Here is a 24,940-nt window from a genome sequence, read left to right on the forward strand (position 1 = left end):
TTGTAATGAAATACCCGTATTTTCCCCCAATAAAATTCAAGTACATGACTATTTATGTCATTATCATGGAAAGCCTGGAAAAGTCATGGAATTCCACTAGTAAATTTTCCAGCACTGGAAAAGTCATGACATTGGTAAAATCTTTGAAGGTTTCAGAAATATCATGGAATTTTGTTATGTGCATGAATGAAATTGTTACAGTTATCTTCTATAAATAGCCTTTCATTCAGTGTACTGTAATGACAAATTTAATTTCTATGGCTCTTGACGTAACGTTCCTCTTTTGTGCGTTGATATGTGACAGTTTCTTTATTTTCTCCATGCGTTTTGTCCCTCCCTCCAAGTATGTCTGCTAGCTGGAATGATAGAATAATGGATTTTGATTCTGATATGTTTAAATAACACTGCGCAAATGGGGCAAGGAAAATAATGTTGTGACTGTGTGGTTTCCATACCTGTTATTGCACTGCATTTTTGAGATGGAGTACAGTAATTGACATGGGTAGCCAAGGGCGGGCAATTGTCACTTGGACCGCCATCAGGCACTTTGGTTTTATTTTAACTGCTCTGAAAGTAGAGCATGGAAGGTACAGAGCATTATGTTTGAAGTGGATCATTACTGACTGAGGTAGCATTGATGGTCAAATTGAATGATCAGTAGTTTGGAGAGCTATGTCAGGTAATGAGAACAATTCTTTTTACTGAGTTTGAATGTTATGTATACATAATGCAAGCATAATGCTGTTGTTGCATAGGTCAGTCATTTGGGCTTGTTCAAACCTGAGGGCATCCATGTGTGAAGTTAGCGTTCCACATGGCCTGGCATGGTGTGCCCTTTGTGTTTAAGCTCTATTTGGTTTATTTCTATAACTTGATGGTGTGGACTCTCTTCATTGTACTGTATCTGCCTGTCTGTGCGCGCGCCTTTGTGAGTGCGTTTGAGCATGCCGGCTTGTGGGGGTGGGGGAGAGGGTGTGTACATGATGTTGCATTCGGCGTGACCAGAACTCTGTGTGTTGCATGTGCTGTTGTGTGCGGAGGAGAGAGGCAGGGAGACACGGCATGGTTCAGGCCAGGAATGTGCGATGTGGGTAGGCCTTACAATAGAGCCGGGCTCCCTGAGGGTGGTCAATGGGACGGGTGTCACCCCCCTGCACCCTCCCCGCTGGGTGATGACCACCACACAACGCTACAGCTGTCAGGTCCTCTTAACCACTGCTGTAAACACACATACATTACGAGGACAACTGCACATGTATGGACGCACTGAGACATACGTGAGCACACAGGCACGCATGTGCTAAAGTGCAGAAGAAATTACATGAACACTCACACAGCTCTCGCGCAGTGTGTACATGTGTTAGCCACATGCACCAACCTGTGGATACATGTTTGTGCATTGTATGTAAACATGTAAATATAAACATCTGCAAAAGCACTCAGAGCAGATTCCAACATATTTGCTATGTTTCTTAACTCAGTGACCTCTCACACAGAAAGGATGCCTTTACATGTGGAGCTGTGTATGTATGTGCAGACACTGTGCATGTGTGTGTGCATTCTGTCACATATGCCCACATGTGTTTACGGTACTTATATGCACTCTCGATTCACGTGACTGGCACTCGGAGCATTGTGATTTGCGTCATGTCCGCTCAACCTTGGACTTAGCTGGTGTGTTAGCGAGCAGGGGTCACAGAGGTCACTGAGGGTAAATAAGGGAATGCAGAGATGACAGGGCGAGAGAGCTCAGCGGTCTCTCAGGAGTTAATATAGTTTGTGGTTTATTTTAATAAACAGCTGCGGGTCGGTAGCTGTTTCGTTGCAGTTTTCACTTAAGCTGCCCACTTTTTCACCTCAAAGTTTGCCACTGTTTTCACTGGTGTCAGGAATTTGTTGAATTCAGGTTAATAGGTAGTGCTGGTTCTAGGAAGTTTGTGGCATAAACACTGCCCACCCCCTATCCTCCAACCGCCGCAGCCCACCCTCAATCCAGGGGGCTGTGTGTGTTTCTGTGTTTCCCCAAGGATTACAGGAGTCTTATCCAGTTTCATAACAAGTACATACATGTACACACATAAACACACACTAAGCTGGCTTTATGTACTCTTCTGTTATCTGAAGACACATGACAAGGGGTAAGGCTGTGTTATTTCATTCAGTCTTCACATTTGGTTATACAAGTAAAGGTATTACAGTATGCTGTGTGTGTGTGTGTGTGTGTGTGTGTGTGTGTGTGTGTGATTGAGAGTCATCATTCTTTAAACAGTCTTTTTTTTTTTTTTTTTTGCTAAACCTTTACAGTTTGTTTCACGTCAGTCAGACTTGTCATTCAGCTCCCCCTAGTGAGCTCAGAGGAAAGTGGAATTTTGCAAATGACAGATTATGATTCAAGTCAAACCTGTTGAATCAGGGGCTTGAGAGGTTTCATTTTCATTTTAGGTTTCTGAGGTTTTGAGTTGTTGTCTACATGACTGCATTTTGTTACATTTGTTTTCAGAGCTTTAAAGGAATACTTTACCCACAAATCTGTTGTGTGTATCAGTTAGTCATGCCATGTTTCCTTGAATTGAAAGAAAACTTTGTTTTTCTTGCATGCAAACAAATGGAGAACATAAATTTATCGAATGGGGACCACATTTAACAACAACGAAACTATAACAAAACATCCTTATACAATCTCTGACACAATCTGTGCAGTAAAATTAAAGTATCATTTATCTAGTCCAGGGGTCAGCAACCATAATAAAAAAAGAGCAGTTTTTGGCCAAAAAGAAAGAAAATCTGCTTCCAGCTGCAAAACATATTTGAGCCTGATAATGAAGGAAACACAGCTGTTGAAGGCTTAATTATCCTGTCAACATAACTAAAAGGTCTGAATGAGCATTCGTTAATATGTTTTCCCACAGAGTGGCTCTACACTGGGCTATATATGATTATTTGGTACTTTTAACTTATGGCGTTGTCGATAAAAGCGAACAAATCTGTCCATACTTCATTAATTCTCCATTTTTCTCAGAGCCTTTTCATTTTTTGAATTTGGAAGCCATAGCAAGCCTATCTGGGGAAACTCGAGACTAGACAATGCTATGGAGGTTCATCAAAATTTAGAGGAACGAGGTGCCAGATCACAGACATGTGACGCACATTTTAGTTTACGAGATGTTAAATCATTTTGTTTTTTGTGTGTAAGCTACAAAGTTTTACAAATGGAGAATGTGAGAGTCACTTTAGGCCTACAACAGTGATAAAATATAAGAGCCAGAGCCATAGTTTGACCCCTGATATAGTCATTTGCTCAGTACTTCCCAAACACATCCTTTTTTTTTTTTTTTTGAAAAATCCTTAATGTTGGAGTCTGGCTTTGAAGAGAGCACAGATAAGTTTCACCTTCAGTTCAGTTTAGTTTTGAATAGTGAGGTTTTAGCGAAAATGGACGTGTCTGGGAAGCACTGAGCATACGACTGGATAAATTAGACTGGATTATAGTGCAGGACTTGCGTTAGAGATTGCAAACTGATGTTTTTATATAGTTTTGCTGTTAAACTTGGTCCCCAATCAATCAAACAATCAATATGTTTGCCATATTCCCTGGAGCCATGCAGCAAAGTTTTCTTAACCAATTCAAGGTCACATGGCATGGCTAATTGATATACAAATGGTCATTTTGTGAGTGATGTATTACTTAAAAATAAAATAAAATGACACTGAAGTCACATTTGTCAACTTATCATTGTGTTTGTCATGTTTGCTCTCTCCTTGCAGGACAGTAAAAATGCAGAGCAGTGTTTCCCACTCACCGCCAACCATAGCTGTTGGGACTGGGTGAGGAGGAGAGAACAAGAGATTGAAGTAGAGGAGCGACTAAAGTAGAGAGAGAAGGAAAGTGCAGAGACAAAAGAAGGACAAGTTCAACAGGTAAACAATTGATTTAATAAGGAAAATATGTTTAATGTTGCCACAAACTTGGAAACAGTAAACTTCAATGTATGTATTTTCTATCTCACCCCAGATTTTGTTTTACCTCGATGTTTCCGCTGGATCGTTGGCCCTTCCTGTGAGCTCTTGAGTGCCTTCTTTTTCGACAACCCTTCCTTACCCAAAACTTCCCACGTTGAGCCTGCAAGGCAGGGGAGCCACAAGTGAATTTTCATGGCAGCGGCACTCTAGGGCTGCCATGGCAGCTGCTGCCGCCGATGCCTCACAACGTATTACCGCACTGACGCCGGAGGAAGAGGGACGACGGACTGCCGCCAAGCTGTTTGGGAGCGCAGCCCCGCTGCCACGGACAGAGAGAGAGAGAGAGAGAGAGAGGGGGAAAGAGAGAGAGAGGGAGAGGGAAGAAGGAGAAGAGGTAGGGAAAGCAAGTGGGAACGAGTGTTTGGTGTGCGGGGCCCTGTTTGCCTCACAGGAGAAGCTCCGGCTCCACGCCTTGAGTCACACAGGAGAGAAACCCTTCCACTGCTCACAGCCACACTGTCCTAAGGCCTTCAGCTCCAAATACAAGCTCTTCAGGTACTGAGAATTCATCACATTCACATCCTTTAAAAAACAGTATGATGCATGGCGTATTTAGCTTTCTTAGACTCTCCAATGAGCAACTTGAGAAAGGCTTTAATTTTTACATTGACTTATTGTGTAAACCTGAAAAAGTTAACACTTTATCATCAGAGAGCAAAACTGAATTATCTTTTCTGTCAGTAGTTCTAGCTTGACTATTTATAAGTTAAAGGCATCGTCAATAATAGAAAACCCACTCAGAATTATCACCTGACTCTGCACTTCCCCTCAGCTGTACAAAGAGTTTTAGCATCTTTCAGCTCATTGTTTTGGTTTCACAGCCTGCAACTTTAGTGTTTTGATTCATTAGTGTCATTTTTTGAGACAGCAGGCAGCTGTTTCCAGTGAGCTCTGATCAGTGTACACTACTTACCCTGCTCCAAACAGCAGACAGACAATGTTAGCAACTAGCAGATGAACATTGCGGAGTATCAATCAGCAAGCTAAAGAGCCAGATATTTCCCTCAGTTGGTGGAGACCAAAGTGAATTCAAATGAATGATACTGTTGCTCTGTAATGGCTGGAGGTGTAAATAATCACCTGTTTGCCTTATCAGCTTTATTAGTTTTCCCACAGTGTCCAAAAAAAAAGCCAATGAAGGGGTGCAGGAATGAGTCCTCAGCTAGCATTTTTGCACTCCTGGTTCCCTCATCTCAAAGTTAGTGGGTTTTTTGAATGAGTTTTTGGTTTGATAGCTATGGTTAACACAAGCTTCAGATATTTTATTGTTTTGTTCTATGACATAAAATAATAAAAATTCTTAAAGAAAAAGAAGTAGCTAAATGAGACTATGGAACATCGTCACACCGAACAGGGCTTTACAGCCTCGTTGTGGTGGTGACATTAAGTCATGCGACCGTTTGTTTACAGCCAAACGTTAGCTTTTTACTTCTGGCGATTGCATTTAGGCTTCAAACATCATAAAAGTGTTCATTAGTGAAGATTATCTGGCTGAACAAAATGTGTAGTTATCACAAACTTTTTGTTTGCCACAGAACTTATTTTATGCAGTAATCCAAAATCCATTGGGAAAATCCCATTGGCTTTTTGATGAGGGAACTCGGGCGATGCTAACTTCTGCTTCGGCTTACAAAAAATGCAACTGTCATTGGTAGTTGCAGACCAACGCAGCTGACATTTTCACAGCCAGCACCCCATGTACATGCACCCATCTGTGTGCACATGGTCATGTATGGCTTGAAAATGAGGTGTGGTCATACGCATTGTTGACAGATTGCTATTCAGGGCAGCAGAGAGCAATCGTAGAATTGATCAAAAAATTCCAAATATTTAAAGTGTGCGTTACAACATGTGTGCGCTTGTTACACACACAGGGATGTTTGCAGATGGGTTGCAGGTGGGTGAAATAATATATTGTTAATGAGGAGAAGATAAATGACATTCTCTAAAATGTGAACATAGCAGAGACAAAGCATAGCTGCTGTCTCACAATATTTGCTGCAGGGAAGATACTGCTCTTACTGCATCACTCTCAGCAGAAGAAGAATTGCACTTCTCCAATTTACTGAATTTGCCATGTAAAGGGAAAGGGAAGGGGGATGATACCCTGACTAATTCTTTTTATACCCAAAACACACCTATGGTTAATTTAGGGACTAAATATAACCTCCTTGCCCCTTGAGTCTTACTTTGCTCCCAGATTCTGCCCCATTTAACTGTCAAAATGGAGTCTAACACGCCCTAAATGCTCTTGTGCCATGCACTTCAGTCCATGCACTATAGATTGTTAAAATAGGGCCCTTTGTCTCAAACTCATCAACATACTAGGATGTTTGGAATCTGGTGAATCACAGGAAGTGGTTCCAAAACCCATTTTGGGTCCTGGCTGCAAACCACTGTGACTCATTTATGTATATATGGACACAAGGGGTTTGACTGAAGGGAATTCATGCCTCACTTTAGCCTACACACCACTGACAGACTGCATAACAAATGTGACAACAAGACAAGGAATGTGTAACTAAAATAACCCAACAATTTACAATCTTTCTTTTTCTTGTAGGCATATGGCCACACACTCTCCACAGAAGACCCATCAGTGCTCGTATTGTGAGAAAATGTTCCACCGCAAAGACCACCTAAAGAACCACCTGCAGACCCATGACCCCAACAAGGAGGCCTTCAAGTGTGAGGAGTGTGGGAAGCACTACAACACAAAGCTGGGATATAAGCGCCATGTGGCCATGCACTCTGCCACAGCAGGAGATCTCACCTGTAAAGTGTGCATGCAGAGCTACGAGAGCACTCCCGTGCTCTTGGAGCACCTCAAGAGCCACTCTGGGAAGTCTTCTGGTGGCGCCAAGGAGAAAAAACACCCGTGTGACCACTGTGACCGTCGTTTCTACACGCGGAAGGATGTGAGACGGCACATGGTGGTCCACACGGGTCGAAAGGACTTCCTGTGCCAGTATTGTGCCCAGCGCTTCGGCAGGAAGGACCATCTGACACGCCACGTGAAGAAGAGCCACTCGCAGGAGCTACTGAAGATCAAGACGGAGCCTCCTGATATGTTAGGTCTTTTAGCATCTGGGTCACCACCTTGCTCTGTGAAGGAGGAGCTCAGCCCCATGATGTGCGGCATGGGTCCTAATAAAGACCCCATGATGGGCAAACCGTTCCCAAGTGGGGCCCCTTTTCCGATGGGCATGTACAACCCCCACCATCTCCAGGCCATGTCTAATTCTGGGGTGGGTCACCCACACCCGTCCCTGATGCCCAGTCCCTTGTCTGCAGCTATGGGCATGGGCTGTCACATGGAATCCCCTGGACCTCTTCACCCACACTCCCATCACCACCACCATCATCACCACCATCACCACCACCACCATTCCCCTCCACTGCCCCCACACCACCAGCCTCCGGCTCCCCAGCAGCAGCACCAGCCCCAGCCAGCCCCCAAATACCAGCTGGGATCTACCTCATACCTGCTGGACAAGCCCTTGAAAGTGGAGATGGAGAGCTTCCTCATGGATCTGCAGAGTGGCTCGCCAGGCCCGGTTCCCTCTGCAGAGCCACATGCTGCTGCCTCACCCCCCAAGGACGGACTGGAGCCCACCTCGGGCCTGGTGGATGAGCTTTGTGGGGATCACCTCCTGTCCAAGAGCCCTGCGGTGATCGCTGAGTCTCTGTGTGCTGCTAATATGGACTTCTCCCACCTGCTGGGGTTCCTGCCCCTCAACCTGCCTCCCTACAGTGCCCCTATGAGCACGGGAGGGCTGGTGATGGGTTACACCTCATCCGCGACCCCCTCCTCTTCTTCTTCCTCTTCTTCCTCATCTCTGCACGCTGCCGAGCCCCATGCTGCAGCAGTCGCCGCGGCAGCAGCTGCCGTCGCTACGGCACCTCTTACCTCTTTGCAACCGCAACCTCAGGAGCAGCAGAGCTCCAGCGGGGGTCTGGGTCTCGGACCCCTGCACCCCCTCCCACCAGTGTTCAGCTCCAGCCTTAGTACCACCACGCTGCCTCGCTTCCACCAGGCCTTCCAGTGAGAGAGCTAGCCTTCTGCCCAGCCCAGCCCCACCCAGCCAAGATGGTCCCCATATCAGCCTCAGTATGGATATTTGGGGCTGTGGCTCTTGAAATGGCCTGGTGATGAAGTTGGAGAATTAGAATAAGTAAATACACGAAAATGAACACTTAGAAGCCTTAAATGAAAGTGCACAAAAGCTTTTGATTGAGCCTTACAAGGAAGTTAAACTCCTTTGAACAAAAAGGAAAAGGTGAAAAAAGAAGTTGAAGCAGCTTTTATTTGGGCTTTCCCCCCCCTTATCCTATAGTTATAACAATGTATTAACCCATCCTTTTTATTTCCATTTACTTCCCCTTTTTATCCCCCTTCCATCCCCTATTTAGTAGTATAGAGGGCAGGATCAGTAGGCCAAAAGGCGTGGTACTGCATACTTTATGTAATAATATAAAAAAAAAAAAAATCAAAGATAATTTTTAGTGAAAATTATCTGTCTTGTTGTGACCCAGAAAAAAATAGTTTGAAGTGGATATTTTGTTTTACTTTATTTTTCTTTTCCATATGTAAAAAAATGGTAGAATGTGTCTCATCTTGAGTTTTGAACCACCCACTCTAATAACCTAAACGTCACAATCAGTACAGAGAGTCTCTCCTCTCTCTCTCCCAGCGAAGGAATGAAGAGATGCAGACATTGAGTCGAACGATTGAAACCTTAACTCTAAAATTCTCCTCTAGGTGATTAGACGAGAGCCACAAAAGCCCCCTCTGCGTCTGAAAAAGTGCTCTTTAAACAAGGAAAAAATTAGATGGATGTCCCCATTATTTTCTTTTAACTGTAACTAATGTGCTCCTAGAGTCAGGTCAGTTTGAATGAAAATAGCTCACTAAATGAAAATAGACTCTTATCATGTGATTGATAAGAAACCTGTTTGCTTCCAGACACACATGGCTACACATTTTTAAAGAAAAGGAGGAAAAAAGAAAAATGAGTGAAAGTGTGTGGAAATGATGTCATATCACGCTGGCTTTTTTACTGTTCCCCCAAGAGAAGCACTTTTTTTTTGAAGGCACTTGACCTTTAGGAATCTCCTCGGGAAACCTTTTTGTCTCCTTTCTTCGTGACTCCTAGAGGTTTCCACTGCTTGAGACTTTCTCCTCACTCTCCTTCCTTCACCTGTCTCCCTTCTAACAGTTACCTTTAAAAGCTCCCATCATAATCGCATAATGAGAATTGCAGCTGCTTCTTGGCTGCGCAGCATACCTAAAATATCTATTTTTTTGGAACAAACACATCTTTAGGCAGTCTTTAAAAAAAAGATGCATCATCATTGTGATGATGAACCCTGACATATGTGAATGGCAAAAAAAAAAACAAAAGAACTTCAGTGACAGATGAGTAAAAATGTGTTGAAAGAATGTTATTGCAGTGTACGAAATATCTCAAAAATGAATATTATTATTGCTTTTATCTCAGTAAGGTGTATTTTAGGTAGACGTATTAAAACTAAGTGATGATGTTTTTGATGTCTGGCAGGTTTACATTTGTGTGTATCTTGCATTTTTTTTGATCAAACAAATGGATGAAGTATTAGCTTTTTCCCTTAAGCTTTCTCTGTCATATCCAATCTTTACCTTTACATGTACTTGAGTTAGTATAGCGGAATCAGAACTGTGGATGGGAAGTATCTATAGAAGGCTGTTAGTGGCTTAATAATCAATTAGGATTTGAACTAGATAGATTGTTGGGATGCTGACATGGATGGCCTATGAAGCTATGACTGTAGGTCTTTATCCAGTGGAATATGTAAATCCCTGTGCTGTGGTGAAATCCCAGCCGATCTCACCACCAGCTCAGTGGATGCCTCAGAGTTTAGATCCTTTTTAACCATTCACCACCAGCCTATAAAAACATGAGCCCAAAGTAAACCTAAGCTTCAAAGTGAAATAGATGCTCTTTATCTAGCGCTGTCTGTGGCATGACCAACACATCTGGCATATCCATGACTTCACACAGAGCTGAGCTCCTGCATCATCTGTGATAGTTCATTTTGTGCAGAAATGTCATTCCAGTCGTAGAAGAAGAAGAAGACCCTTTCACTTTGCTGATAGCAGTCGTCATGCCACAGGCGGGCCCCGATCACCATTAAATGTTGTGTAAAAAAAAAAAAAAACAAAGAAAAAAAAACAGGAAAAACTTAGCACATAGAAATGAAACATAAAATACATATTGCTGCTTTTAGCTACGGTTGCTGATAGACGACAACTGTAGACCACTAGAACATTTCAATTATTTTTTTTTTATTTTTGTTATTTTTTGCAAGATGGACAGCAAGCTGAAAACATGCACAAAACCGAACCGACAAAGTGTTCATCATCCCCGGGCCCCATCCCCTCTGTACTCCTCCTCCTCCTCCTTTCTCAGCTGCTTTGTAGAGTCAAAGGTAAAGGGTCTGAAAATATCCGGAAGAACGCAGTTACTCAGTTCCCAGGCTTTGACATTCAAAGCACAGGGGGACACACGACTGACTGCACGATTTGGGGTATTGCTCATAGTCATATATTTGTTTTGTTTGTTGTCCTATGATATATTATTTTCTGTTTGTATAAAACAGGACCTCGAAAAACAACACAACACATCACCTCATTTTTATTTGTTTTATTTTTCTTACCAAAACCTGGGGAGAAGAAACTACATTTTTGCACAATTGCTTGTTACAAAATGCTACAAGTGTTATCAGCTTTTTTGATACTGTAGGATAAAAAACCCAGTAAATGAGCAGCTGACGGCCCCTGTGTGTTAGACAGGTGAATATTCCCCTGGGGGGTTGGAACAGCTGAAAATTCAGAATCAGCAAGCACTGATGTAGGAAAAGCTTCCCTGCAGTCTGACTGTTAAATCACAACTTTGTTGCTAAAATCGTAGATTTTATAATCCAAGTTCTGAACTAATTTGAAACTTATTTTATTAGTCCCCCCCCTGGAGAGTCATTATTTTGATAATGACTCTTGTAAAATGATCAAACTTTTTATTGATCCTAAATGAATTAGCTGTCAGCACCTTCCTAAGAATTTACATGATCCATTAAAAAAAGACAAGATTCAAATTTGATCTTATTAATGCGCTTAAAAAAGGGTCATTTTTAAGAAAAACCCTCTTGGCTTAAGCCAAATTTGTAGCAATCAAATTGAGCATTTATATTTTTGCAACAAATATGAATTTAGTCCTTAAAAAAAGTTAAAGAAAAGCTTTTGGCATGTATTAAGTTTGTCCTCCCTGGGTTTCTGTGAGCTAATCTGAATTCTAGCACTTTCAACCTTTAAAAAAAGAGTATTTTTTCTTTTAAAATTTCAGCTTATATGTTCATATGTTTTTAATTTTGTATTGATCCTGTATATGTATGTGCCATTAGTTTGATGTGTAGACTTTATCAACCTTTGTGTATTTCTCTTCTCCAAAAGAATAACAGTATTTTTGATAGACTTTTCACTAATATCCCTCTAAATAAGAGCCCCCTGCCCCTTTTCTTTTAAAACTTTTTTGTTTTTGGGTAACCAGCTTTGCCTTCTCTCTCTCATAAATTTATCTAATCAAACTCTGCAGCCAAGTGCTTCAAGAGAACAGCAACATCATCTGTTATTCTGAGGCGGTGGGAAACGAGACCGTTGTCAGAAGAGTGTCAAAGCCACAACCTGACCACAACCTGCCATTGAAATGCTCTTGCAACAGAGACCCATCTGCATTCCACTTTTAGACCATGTAACTGGCAAAAAGTGAAGTTGAGAGTGACCCCAAAACTTAGCACTTAAAGAGAACAACATGCAGATAATGACTCATGTATGAATAGTGTCATAAGAATTGGAGTTTCTGTTTTCAAATGTTGCTTTAAATCAATGTTACTAAACATAAAGTCATCAAGTAGAAGGAGTGGAGGAAGTAAATGGAGTGTAACTGTTAGATAGTTTCAGACAGAAGTGAAAAAGTTGTGGTCAGGCCATACTTGTAGCTGTGAAATGCTGACAGCAACAGATCTCACACCTATCGCACCACCTGAGCTTACATTGGTGACTTTTTTTTAGAGGTGATTATAGAGTGATTCACCCAAGACTGGGTCCCTCATTCTTCATAATGGGGTCATTCTGGAAAAATGGGCCCTGTCTCTGGACTAATACCCCGGTCTGTATGGAAGCCCATTTCATCCAAGAAAGAAAGAAAGAAAGAAAAAATAACTAAATGTTAGGCAAGATAAAATAAAAATACTGGCGATGCATGATATTGGATTTTTTGCTGATATCCGATATATATATTGATATATAACAACTCATGACTGATATCGGTATATCCACTTTGTTCCCCTACTGAATTTTAGTGATCATCAAGTCTCTTCTATAGTGGAATGAACATCATATTATACATACTCTTAATGTGATGGCCCACCAGCAGATGGTGACATGGAATACAATACTTTTCAGTGTATGTAATATTCATTTATTGTGCAAGATAAGAAAAAGCATGTCGGCGAATTCCGACAGTTCGTTTTAAAGTCGACATAGGCCAGTGCCGATGAATATATCATCAGCACTTTGGCCGATTCCGATATTTAATTTTTCAGCTAATATCAACTGATACCAATGATGTTCCAATATTGTCATGCACCCCCCACCCCCCCACCCCCTCCAAAAAAAACAAAAACAAAAACATGAATAATTGAAATAATAACTCATGGGAGGCCGTGTTGCCATTGTTTGGCATGACACAGAGCAGATACCTTAAATTGTAATGTTTTTGTCTTTTACAAAGGCTCTGAAGGCAGCTCAGCCAATCATAATCAAGGAGTGGATCTATCCGTTTTATAAAAAACAACCTGACCTAACAAGTCAGGATTATGAGGTACTAAATCAAGTCAAAATTGTAAGATAGCAAGTCAAAATTGTGTCATACTAAATTAAAATTTGACTTAGGATCTAATAATTCTTAGCCTGTACATTTGAATTAGTGTCATAATTTTGACTTAGTATGTAAATGTTTTTACTATCTTCAAGACTCGACTTCTACTTCTTTATAACTTCTAGACTAGGCATACATTCAAAATTGTGAACTATGACTATGAACATTTTCATTTACAATCATCATTTTTATCTTGAGTTGGCATCTCATAATTTTAACTCATGATTCATGTTTTTCCATAAATTTTCATCTTTTTTTTTTTTTTTTGGCATCAGTGGGCTTCCGTAGTGTGAGTTAATAGTTGAGATAGTTGATATAAAATGGATCCATTCCCGACCTCTGACGGTGATGTTATGTTGTTCCTTGGCTTGGCTGTAGCTCCATTACCTCGACCTGCACCTACTAGGGATGCACTTATCCTCACCTCTTCCTCTTTACTACTAGGTGCAGAACACAAACATTTTAAGGGAATTTGTTCTTCAGTTTAAGCAACTGATTTGATTTTAATAATGCTGTCTTCTTTCTCTCTCCCTCTCTCTCTCTTTTTTCGCTTTTAGTAAGAAACTGGGTACTGTCTGAAGCAGGCAACATCCACATGTAGTTTTATATATTTCTAGCTTAATGTAAGTCTTGCATTCCAACCTCTTTGTGTATCTCGTTTAGTGACATAGCCCATTTTATTTTTATCACTTGCTATTACAGCCACCTCTGGAATAAAAAGGGTGAAAAAAGGTGAACGAAAATAGAATATTTGCATTCACTTACACTATTTTATATAGCATGGAGTTTATCAACTACAGGGAGAATTATATAAATGATGTGCTTCGGAGAAAGAAAGATAGAAAATGAGAAGTTTTGCTTTTTGTTACATATCTCACATGCAATCAGTTGCTGCAATGTAGAAGTGACAGATTTGTATATTGGTTGATCCAAAGAGATGATGAACACAACAACAGAACTATTGACTTATTGTACAGTACAGTGTATCTTTGAGTTGTCATGTGTTATGTTGAAATGATTAAAAGACAAACCAGCGGTTTCATACCCTCTTTGCATTCTATTTCTTATTTTGAAGAGTTTCCTTTCCATTGTCTATTGTAAAATGTGAAAATCTACTACAAAAGCACAGTATAGCAAAAGTCATATGTTAATATTATCTTAAAGGTTAGATGGTCCAAGCCCTTAAAAATTACCAGAAGTACCATACAGGGCACTGGTCATGTCTATTATATTGTTTTCTTTAGAAAATATGGCTCTAATTTACTACAGTTAAAAACTTAAAAAAAATTAAGTTGATTCTAGAATGGTCTCTAATTTTCCATCAATTTCCACTATTATGAGTTATGAAAAAGTTATTTTAGTTGAAGCTAAGTAAGTTGTGTTGAATAAAAAAGTAGCTGTTTAATTTTAAGTGATTTTTTTCTTGAATTCCTGCCAAATTGAAACAAAATGAATCAACTTGTCATTTCTGTGTGCCAAAGACTTGTAGCACCCATTAACACATCCTTCAAAATGTCTATTTTATTACATTAGGAAAAGTACAATGTACAGAGCCCACTTGAATTGCTCTTTGTAAAGCTTCCTGAGACAGTCTGGATCTGATTTGAGTTGAGTCCTGCAGAAATCGGATGTGAAGTCCAGCGGCCATTGACTGCTTGCTCTGCTGCTGGTCAGCAGCTAACAAGTGGAGCTAACTGCTAACAGCCACCACTGTAACAAATGAATTCGACAAATCCATTCAACAGCCCCACCATCCACAGTCAGACACACACGGCTGCCAACTTACTGCTGAATTGCAGCTCATAACTTGCACCAATGGCTGATGATGCTTCAGTCTTTTTGCCGGCCAGTGAAACATTCTGGTGTTTACCAGCCTGTCACTCTTGCGGCATTTGAAGATAATTGCAAGCACGGCTGTTCTCAGCTTTCAGTGTCGATTAGTCCACCGATAACATTTTTGTCTCATCAGCGAAAATGAAGCATAGATTTCTTCTTAGTTTTCATTATCAAGATCTATTTTTAGCATTCATTGTCTCATTTTTGTCATGGAAAAAGGTTGTTGACGAAACATTTTCATCCAAGAAATTAGCACTAGTGAAAACTACATTCAGATGGAAGTAGGCCTATATGCAGTTTACCTAACTTCTAGCTACTTTACAATGAAAAGGAGTTAAACTACATCTTAACTACCGTCAAAAATTTTTAGCTTGTCAGAATTAAACTAGTTTCAAAAAGTAGTTCAACAACATATACATAAAAGGAAATAATCACAATCTGAGTCTGGAATTTCGTATTGTTAGACAAGAGTACAAATGAACACTAACACTAACCCTGAATGTAGGTGTGTTTGATTTAGGGACTAGAGCAGGCCATCCTCACCAAGGCACCATGAGACTGTGTTTTAAGGAGAGGACATGGAGCAAATTTTTGGGGTGGAATCAGGAAAACCTTAAAAGGAAACACAGACAACTTAGTGGATGAGGGGACTTTACACAAGTAGCAGGTGATTGTCATTAAAGGACAACCGTGGCCAATGAGCTGTGGCATTGTGTCATGGCAAAAAAATGTCATGAGAATACCATGAATATGCAGCTTGTAATTAATTACATAACCCAAAGTAGTTGACTACTGGAAAAGCTACTGAGATTTGATTGCAGTTAAACTGCCACTCAACTCTTGCAAGTTGTAATTAAACTAATCATTGAACTACATGTAGGTAACTACTCCTTAAAACTGACTATTGGTACTAAACACAAAGTACAGCTGAGGCTATGACATTGCTATAGTTAATAGTCAAGTTATTACACTTCATCCTGAAGGGAACATGAATGTCTGTACAAATATATCATAGCAATCCATCAAATAGTTGTCAATGTAACCAAAAAAAGGTGTGTGTTTTTAAAACATGGAACAACCTTTAAAAAAAATCCAATACTGATATACAGTACATAGATTTCTTGGGGAGTGGTATCTGAGCTGGTAGGAACAGTCTGTCATTTCTTTCATCCATCACATTCAGTTTAGGAAATTTCTGTTTTTCTGGGAACTCTGATTGACTGTTTTAAACAGAGCCAGAATGGTTTGACCAGACTCCACAGCTGTTGTAGTATTCATATTCTTTCTCTATAGGCAGTCACCACATGACAGGACACATGATTAGACACATGCTCAGAATAAGACTGAGTAGTAAAATGTGTACTATACTATATGTCGGATACAGAAGGGGTATGATTACCATGAGTAAATGACAAAAATGTTATGATTCACATAAAGTTTAGATTTGGTTTTAAAGGTCCAGAGTGTAGGATGCAGGGGGATACACTGGCAGAAATAAAATACAATACGTATGTTTTCTTTAGTGTTTGATAACCTAAAAATAAGAGTCATGTTTTTGTTACCTTAGAATAAGCTGTTTATATCTTTGGAGGGAGAGGGTCCTCCTCAACAGTGTCCGTCACGTTGCACAGTCATGTTAAGCCTAGAATGGGCAAACCAAAAACTGGCTTTTGATAGGGCAATTCAGGCTTTGGTGTCAGAAAAACAATGATGCTTTTTAAAGTAAAAGTACTACATTCAGTATTTTTACTGCTTTAAATCGTCGGATCTGTTTGTTTTGAGAGGAAGAAACCTCTGGTATATTGGCTCCTGGTAAAAAATCCCTGAACATCTGGGGCTGGTTGCACAAAATACCTTGAGTTAAGATTTTCCTACAAGTCCTAGTTAAGGTTTCCTCAACAAAAAATTGGCTGCACAAAACACCCGTACATCTTCTCCTTAAGGTTTCCTTAAATTGTTCACTTAGGTATTTATGGTTTCTCCTTGTCTTGGTCTTAAGGAATCCAGACCGTTTCATAGAAGACCTTAGCAACCAAAGCAAGGTTAAAAAAAAAACAACTGAAGGTACCTCTGACTCTTTTTTAACTGCAACATGACCAAGGTTATGGTGATAAATGAAAAAAGCTAACACACCCAGAGAAGAGTGTTTTGCGACCAGGAGAACCCAATAAAACACTTTTGATTTTGCACCAAGATTTGACTGAAATAATTTTTGTTGCAATTTCTACATACAGTCGTTTTCTGTTTTCTGGTATTCGGTGCTTTCTATAATTGCATTCCTCCAGAAGTATAATCTTTTCCTCCTCTGACCAATATGTTTTGCTTGTCTTTTTTCTTCTGCCATTTTTTCACTATCTAACTATAAGCTAACTTTGTGAGACAACAGGCATCACAAGTGAATCCAAGCAAACACACTCTCCAAGGAAATCTGTGTAAGTCCCTCAGCTAAGGAGAAATTCTATGGTGTTCATTGCAACTGATCCCTGTATCATAAGTTATCAGAGAAAAAAGTGAGCACACCTTAGTATATGGTGGGTGAGTTGGCCGTGTTTGACAAGAAAAACAGCACTGGAGAAACACTGATTTGTTGATTGATTCAGTGTTTTTACTGGTTTTAATCACCTGGAAGAAACCTCTATGGATAGTTGGGCCTCTGGTAAAATCCTCCTAACAATGAATGGGGAAGGAATTCTAACCAGGAGAAGTTTCAGCTGGTTGCACCCTGCAATCCTCACCACTAGATGCTACTAAATCCCCCGAAATCTTACATATTACTCCTTTAAATGAGGAAATATAAAAAGCAATACATTTTAAAGTAAATCACCATACTACAAAATAGTAAAAATACCATCCTAGAATATCTCAGGGCTATATGACTATTGGCTTGTGTCCCACAGTGTGTCTATCCCTCATATTGGACCAGGGTCTGGATTATGTCTCAGAGAGCTGCACCAGTAAGCCTGCATGCATAGCTGAGTGTGAAGACTACCCTAATTATAGTACTACGGAGCTAGCCTATACTTACATCAACTGAGCTGACTCTCACACATACACTTACGGGATGCCAACTGTGCCATAATTCAAGAATAGAAACTCTTGGTTTTGTTGAATTTTCTTAGGAGCTTGTAAAAAGGGATTTGAGAGGAGTGAGACACCACAACACAGACTCTGATCATAGCCTCCTAGTGATTGAACATTTTGGAGACACAGAGGGACAAACCGGGAATTAACACCTTGACAGGCACACACACAACAGACATCTTACTTAAAGGGATACTCGGGTGATTTAATGCTGCACATTCATACATTTTGGAAGCGAGAAATCAATAAAAGAATGATCAAAATGCAACTCAACAGCATCTTTCACTAAACTTAAATGGACAACTCACCCCCAAAATAAAAATAGGAATATTTTCTTTTTTATCAAACTACACCCACCAACCTTATCACAACACAGAAAGAAGCATGCATCTGCCATAATACTTCAATTAATAACCCGGGCTATTATTTGCTTAAATCACTGAACTCAGCAGGCCTATATTTGGAACAGGCATCTTTATGGGACGGGACAAGCGATTCATTCCCTTTAAACAAAACTGTTTATCAGCACAGATGGGAAACACAATCAAATTGTTAATTTGAATATTATGTGTATAAAAATCAGGCTTCAAATATCACATCAGTTATGAATCATTGATTTGATCTAGCTTTGACATCAGAGAGAGACAGTGTTGTGACACTCTTTTTACAGCACCTGGCAAACCGACACAACACCACGATCCTGTTAAAACAATATGCATAACTTGATACATTTTTATGAAAAACCCTTTTGATTCTTTTGATCTGCGGACCCTTATGGACTAAAGGAATATGAATAACTTACTAGGTAATCAAAGAATGGACACATACTGACTTGATGACAGCTTCAGAGGTAGGGAGTCACAACTTTTTTCATCATGCTGGTAAATCTGAATGAATTACGGTCTTCTCTGGTGCTCATGGCTTCTGTAAAATGAACTGAATGATTGAATTGTAGAGAATCTAACTAAGCTAACAATATGTGTAGCATCTCCATAATCACCAAAGTTTAAACAAATGTTTGTATGTGCGATTTAAACAGCTAACTAACACCAACAACCTGGTTTTATACATCCAAAGAACTTCTATAATAATGAACTGCTTGGTGACCAGACCAGGCATCCAATTGAGATCCAAAATGTAACCACACCTGGCTAATAAAAGGGACTGGGCTTTTAACTTAAGTATTACGGCACTCATGAACAATAGTCTTATGCTTGTGATAGTGTGACATTAATGGCATCCTCCTCGGCTGAGCTGTAACCTTGGCTAGCTTGCTGTTAGAGCTAGCAATAGATGATCTATTTTCTTTCTGCTACAGCCCACAACTGTATCACCACACATTCAGTTCAAATAAACACAAGAAGTTTGTGCTCTAGAGGAAGGATCAGCACTCAGTGAATAACCTCCTAAGCCCTATGATAAGCTATTATGACAAGGCTTAACTATACAGACCAGTTAGCAGTGATAAATAACATATCTTCGGTGTCATCGGGTGGGAACCTCCTTTCACCAGTGTTTCGTCTAGTTGGTCCCACGACACCCCAGGAGGCTAGACAGTGATCTCTGGTGTCCCAGAGACACTCCCCTAATGCCAGGTCTCACTGCTCCCCGCACCAACCCAACAACCTCCTTTACCTTACATTACACATGGCTTTCTCAGCCCAAACAGCACTGCCACCTTCAACCAAACCCAGGCTCCGTACATGCAAGCTCCAAGTAGAGACTGTGCTGATTCTACCTTTCCTAACACAACTGACTTACGCATGGCTTTCTCAGCCCAAACAGCACTGCCACCTTCAACAAACCCAGGCTCCGTTTATGCGAGCTCCAGGTAGAGACAGTGCCGATACTACCTTTCCTAGCACATTCACCATACTCTATTTCACATGCTACATAGCGTAACTCCAATATAAGCTAAATTTAAAGGAGACAGAGAAGATACACTCACAGGATCAGCAAACACACTTACCTTGCAGCATGGTCTCAAACAAAATGGATTCAAATAGGCTACTCCCACACTTAAATAACCTTCCTCTTCCTGGATTTTGTCCTGACGCTGGAATTCCACTGGATACATGTTCGTTGCGGAACGGCTGCGCTGGTTATCCACTGTGTGCTCCGTCATCCATCAACACCCATTGGCTGCGTTTGCTGTGCCGAGCGGTGCAGCTCTGTCGGACAGCGGGAGTCACGAGGACCCACGAGATCTTGCGAATTCACACATAATCGTGCAATATAACAAGATGTTGTTTCTATAAACAGAACCACAAAACCAGAGGAGTAGCAGGAAGACATCTCGGTGAACCTCCATGATTAACATCTCCTCGTCCATGGTGTCAATGGGGTGAAATGATGTCTGAAAACCTCTGACTTGTTGACTTCAGGCCTGCCTCCGCCCATTATGACGTTTTCAAGGTGTAGTGCAGGGAAATATGATCCGCCGTGAACACTGTGTATTTTATCCAACTATTAAATGGAGAAACCTCTGTCCCTCCCTCCATCCATCCCTTCCTCCGTCCGTCCGTCCGTCCGTCATCATCTGTTTTCCTCCTCACTGCTTTGACCTACTTCTCTGAACTTGCACATAGGCTGTCATCTTGGTCATGTGCAGACAGCCACAATGCCGTTTTTGCATTTTTCCCACATTTTTACTGTTTATATTCGCGTTTTTGTCCACTACCCATTCATATTGTGAGCACCATTAGCAGCGCGAGCTGCGCATGGGCGCCGGACACAGTTTGGCTGGGAAGCCTTTATCTCCAACACTTGCGGATCGAAACATGTATGTGTGTACCTGTGTGCCCACGCACGGCCCGCACACGCGTGCACCTCCGTGCTGTCAGCCAAAACTATGCTCCACATATTTTGCCATAAAACATGTTTCTAAATACAGTGTGCATTGTTTGTCTTACAGTAATATTTATTACACAGTGCATTTACAGTGCTCTGACTTTGCATCTCCTCTAATACACTGTTTTTGATTTCTTATTCCTCTATACATAACACATCCCCGGGTATGGACTAGTTTTGAAAATTAACCAGATGTTTTATTTTGTTTCTGTGCACGACTTCCTGCCCTGCACGTTCTGCTCTGTGCTGAATTGCTGCGTTGTGCTCCGGCATCCGGCAAAAATAGAAAACCTGCCTATCTGTTTCGGAGGGCTCCAGAGTGCCGCAGCTGGGACGGAGCTGGAATGCAGCACAGCCGCAGCCGGTGGAAGCACATTGACTAGAATTGAAACGTATCGGCTCCCCCCCCAACACACATCTGGTGGAATTTGGGGGTGATTGGTGGATCTCTCCACCTGATCTCAAGGAGTTATGTACACTGCTTAGTAGGTCCCCAACTGACATTATTCCTCCTCATCCAAATCCACTGACTAGCTCTAGCTGCTTCATCTGACATTTCCTTCACTGTCTTCCTCAAACTCTGTCCTCGCACTCTGAGTTCCCCCAGGAGCGAGAGAGCTGATCTTGCTAAGAATCCCCTACACCCCACTTCCACTGGACAAATCTTACTTTTCCATCCTCGCTGCTCAGCTTCTGCTCCTAAGTCTGTATATCTAAGCTTTTTTCTTTCATAGGCTTCTTCCACTGAGTCTTCCCAAGGAACTGTCAGCTCAATGAAATCAACTATCTGTTGCCTCACTGACACCAACACTATGTCAGGCCTCTGATTGGTGCAAACTATTTCCTGGGGAACAACAAGCTTTCCCCCTAAATCTACTTGCATTTCCCAATCACAAGCACCTTCTAGGCGGCCACACCCTTGCCTCCTTACTAACTTATACCTTCTGTGTTTCTCTCCCTCACGGACAAACTGAATTGCTAAACTCCTATTCTTAACACCTTCTGAATTCACCTGTCTTCGTTTCCCTTCGATGCCTGCAGCTAAACATTTCAGCATCTGGTTATGTCGCCATGTACATCGGCTTTGTGACAAGCTAATTTTACAGCCTGACAAAATATGCTTTAAGGTTGTGGTACCTGAACACAATGGGCATGATGGGTCCTCATTTACCTACAGTTTTAGGTTCTGGGGGGTTGGTTAAACATCATATTTAGCCCCTACCAGAAATCTGATACGATTCTCCTCCATACTCCACAGGTCCCTCCAACTAAGCTTCCTCTTCTCTACACTTTCCCAATTCAACCACTGTCCCTGTTTAGCCTGGGCCACTACCTTTGCACCCCTTACTATCTCCTCCTGTCTACATATCTGTTCCACAACCAGCTTTCTTTTATCTTTGAGACATGCTTTATTCCATACCGGTTTGCCCGAGCCAAGCCCCAGGCCTCCCTGGCCAAACTGAACATTACTTACAATCTCTGCATGCCTAAGAGCCGCCTCTGCCTCCTGAACTGCCGATCTTGGGTTCCACTTCCTCCCCTTGGTTGGATTTGGAACCACACTCCTAACTACCACGTCCTTACTCCCAGATAACAAGAGCTCTGTCCTGACCTTGGTACATTTAAATTCCTCTGTTAAACTAGATACTGCCAGCTGAAGTATCCCTTTTCCATACAATGCAACACTACTTAGGCATCTAGGAGCGCCCAACCACTTCCTAATATAAGAGCTAACCGACCTTTCAGTTCTCTCCACAACTGATTTTGGAATTTCATAAATTGACAGTGGCCACATTAATCTAGGATATAGCCCAAACTGCAAACACCACAACTTCAACTTTCCTGGAAGTTCTGATTTATCTATTCTATCCAATCCTTCAGCCACATCTTTTCTAAATTTCACCACCTGTTCCTCATCATTCCACTCCACATTGGACCACCTACCTAAGCTCTTTACTCTTTACACAGAAGGAAGCGTGAATCTCCTGCTAGTTCACCTAGCACTTCTAAGCTAACCAACAGCTCAGCTGATGAGGAAGCCATTAATGTGTACATCTTGCTCTATCACAAGCACAGGCCTCTTGTCCATGAGTAGATGCACACTTCTTGTTGCTCTGTGATACTGTGATGATCATCTCTACAGCTGCTATCTCCAACACTCTGCAACTCACATCAAAACAACCTATTGATAAATAGCACTACAAGTATAAGGAAAAATGTGTATTTTTGATTTGGGGGTGAACTGTCCTTTTATCTTGCCTGTTTCATGCCCATGCCTTTTAAGCCTAAAGTTTCCCATTTGTGATGCCAACAAGTCTAAAGGTGCTTCAGACAGTGAGCGAACATTGTTGTGTTAAGCCCGAAACTGAACTACACGTGTAAAAACATGTCAAGGACACATTGGAAGCTGATTTTCATATTCAACTTGTCATCACTTTATTGTCTTTGTCATTGTACATTTTGTAATTGGACATTCTGTAAAAGAAACAAAGAGAAAAGTAACAGAAACAAGTTCCTTTGAGTCATCATGAGCGTCATGCTTTTGGCTAAAACGATGACAGGATCATTACAGAGAGCGCCACAAACAGCGAAACGCAACAAATACAAAGCCGTTTTCTTTTATTTACATTGTAAACCCCTTGATCATACATACGCACGCATGACCCGGGCCTTTTAAAAGTCTATGTGTAAAAAATCTCCCCCAGCATGTGCACTTCAACAGCAGGAGAGTGTCTGTCTGCCTTTACGTAAGACAGCAGCCAAGTGTCAGAGCTCAGTTACTCCGTGACATAATACAGAGGGCAGAGGGTGGTGCAGTAAATAGGAGATGGTATCCGTGTGTCTGATGGAGTGGGGGAAAAAAAATTAAAGAGTAATGGTCAATACATGTGTTCACTTGTTTGAACTGAGGAACCTTCTGGGGCTTTGCTGAGCAGTCACGTCCTGCAGCAGGTGGCAGGGGTAACTTAATCTTGGCTCATCTTGCTCTCTCCAAGCAGCTCATTCATAGCTTAATAGTGTTGGGTTGGCTTGATTATAATGAAGGAGGAAGAGGGCACAGGAGGATGAGTCATTTGTTCATTCAAATGTTTTGCCATTGGAGAATCAGCGTTGATCTCGACACCTATCCCACTTCAATTCTTCACTAAAACCAGCTTGATGGTAAATATTAAGACTGTGGTAGACTACAATAAATATTCACCCTGCATGCTGTATGAGTTTAGTTTCCTTTAATCTTTGAAGATTTGCGCCTCGTTTCCACACAGTTTTGTTTTGTGTCTATATTCCTGTAAAGCATAAGGAGTAGACGTTAGTGTTCAATGAAAATAAATGCATTTCTTTATGGATAAATAAAAACCCCATTGCAGAAATGGCGGAACTGTGAGTGTTTTTTTTTGCCATCCATTCTTGTGGAATATGCATTTGGAGCCGTACAGAGACACAAACAGGACCAAAATTGCATGGTGACAAATAAGTGAGGAAGTTAGTCCGTCAGGTGTGTAGACAGTTTTGTCAAATAGTTTGCTAAAAGACGTAGCAATGATAAATCAGCCGATTCATAACAAACAAACATTTAATTTACCGTATACAATATTAATGATAAGCAGACTGTTATTCATGAATCTTGTGCAATAATGTTAGCTAAATGCTTAATCACTGTGCAGCAGTTATCCATAACGGCAAGGTAAACTAGTTAGCCAACACTAGTTAGCTTTATGTATCTTAAAACATATCGCCCACTTGCTGTATCATTATTATTCCATATATACGGACATTCCTGTGAGCCACCATTAACGTTTTATAACTTTCTGAGCAGGAGTCTCTGACACACCAACTGCCAGAGGGCCAGAGGCTAATGCACCTAGCCATGCTACAACTTATGCTGACCTAAGAGCTGCAGGTAAGCACAATGAGAGAAGACCTTGAAAATATTTAGTTATCTCAGTACAGCTCAATTTTATACATAATATGTAGTAGGGAGTCTCTGCTCAGTCTTTCTTTAAACTAAAGTTTCCTTGGCATCCAAAAACATTGAAGACCCCTGCTATATGTTACACAGCTAGCATGCTACTTAAGCTAAAGCTAGCTTTAGTGGATGGCATACCGCGTAAGCAAACCCTGTGGCTAGAATTTTTTTGGTGTATGTGACTGAAATGAATAGGCACCACCTTGGGGTCTGG

General features: G+C 41.1%; 1 protein-coding gene across 3 annotated transcripts in view; it reads left to right on the top strand.

The window, feature by feature from the left end:
* Nucleotides 1–14,035, top strand: part of plagl2 (pleiomorphic adenoma gene-like 2) — a 61,983-nt gene extending 47,948 nt beyond the window's left edge. For all 3 annotated transcript variants that reach the window (XM_049580325.1, XM_049580326.1, XM_049580327.1), the window contains exons 2-4: nt 3,766–3,918; nt 4,013–4,515; nt 6,584–14,035. In XM_049580325.1, coding sequence (XP_049436282.1) covers nt 4,178–4,515; nt 6,584–8,069 — 1,824 coding nt within the window. In that variant the 5' untranslated portion in view covers nt 3,766–3,918; nt 4,013–4,177 and the 3' untranslated portion in view covers nt 8,070–14,035. The remainder of the gene's footprint in view (nt 1–3,765; nt 3,919–4,012; nt 4,516–6,583) is intronic.
* Nucleotides 14,036–24,940: the final 10,905 nt, after the last annotated feature.

Source organism: Epinephelus fuscoguttatus, linkage group LG7, assembly GCF_011397635.1.
Source record: "Epinephelus fuscoguttatus linkage group LG7, E.fuscoguttatus.final_Chr_v1".
Taxonomy (NCBI): domain Eukaryota; kingdom Metazoa; phylum Chordata; class Actinopteri; order Perciformes; family Serranidae; genus Epinephelus; species Epinephelus fuscoguttatus.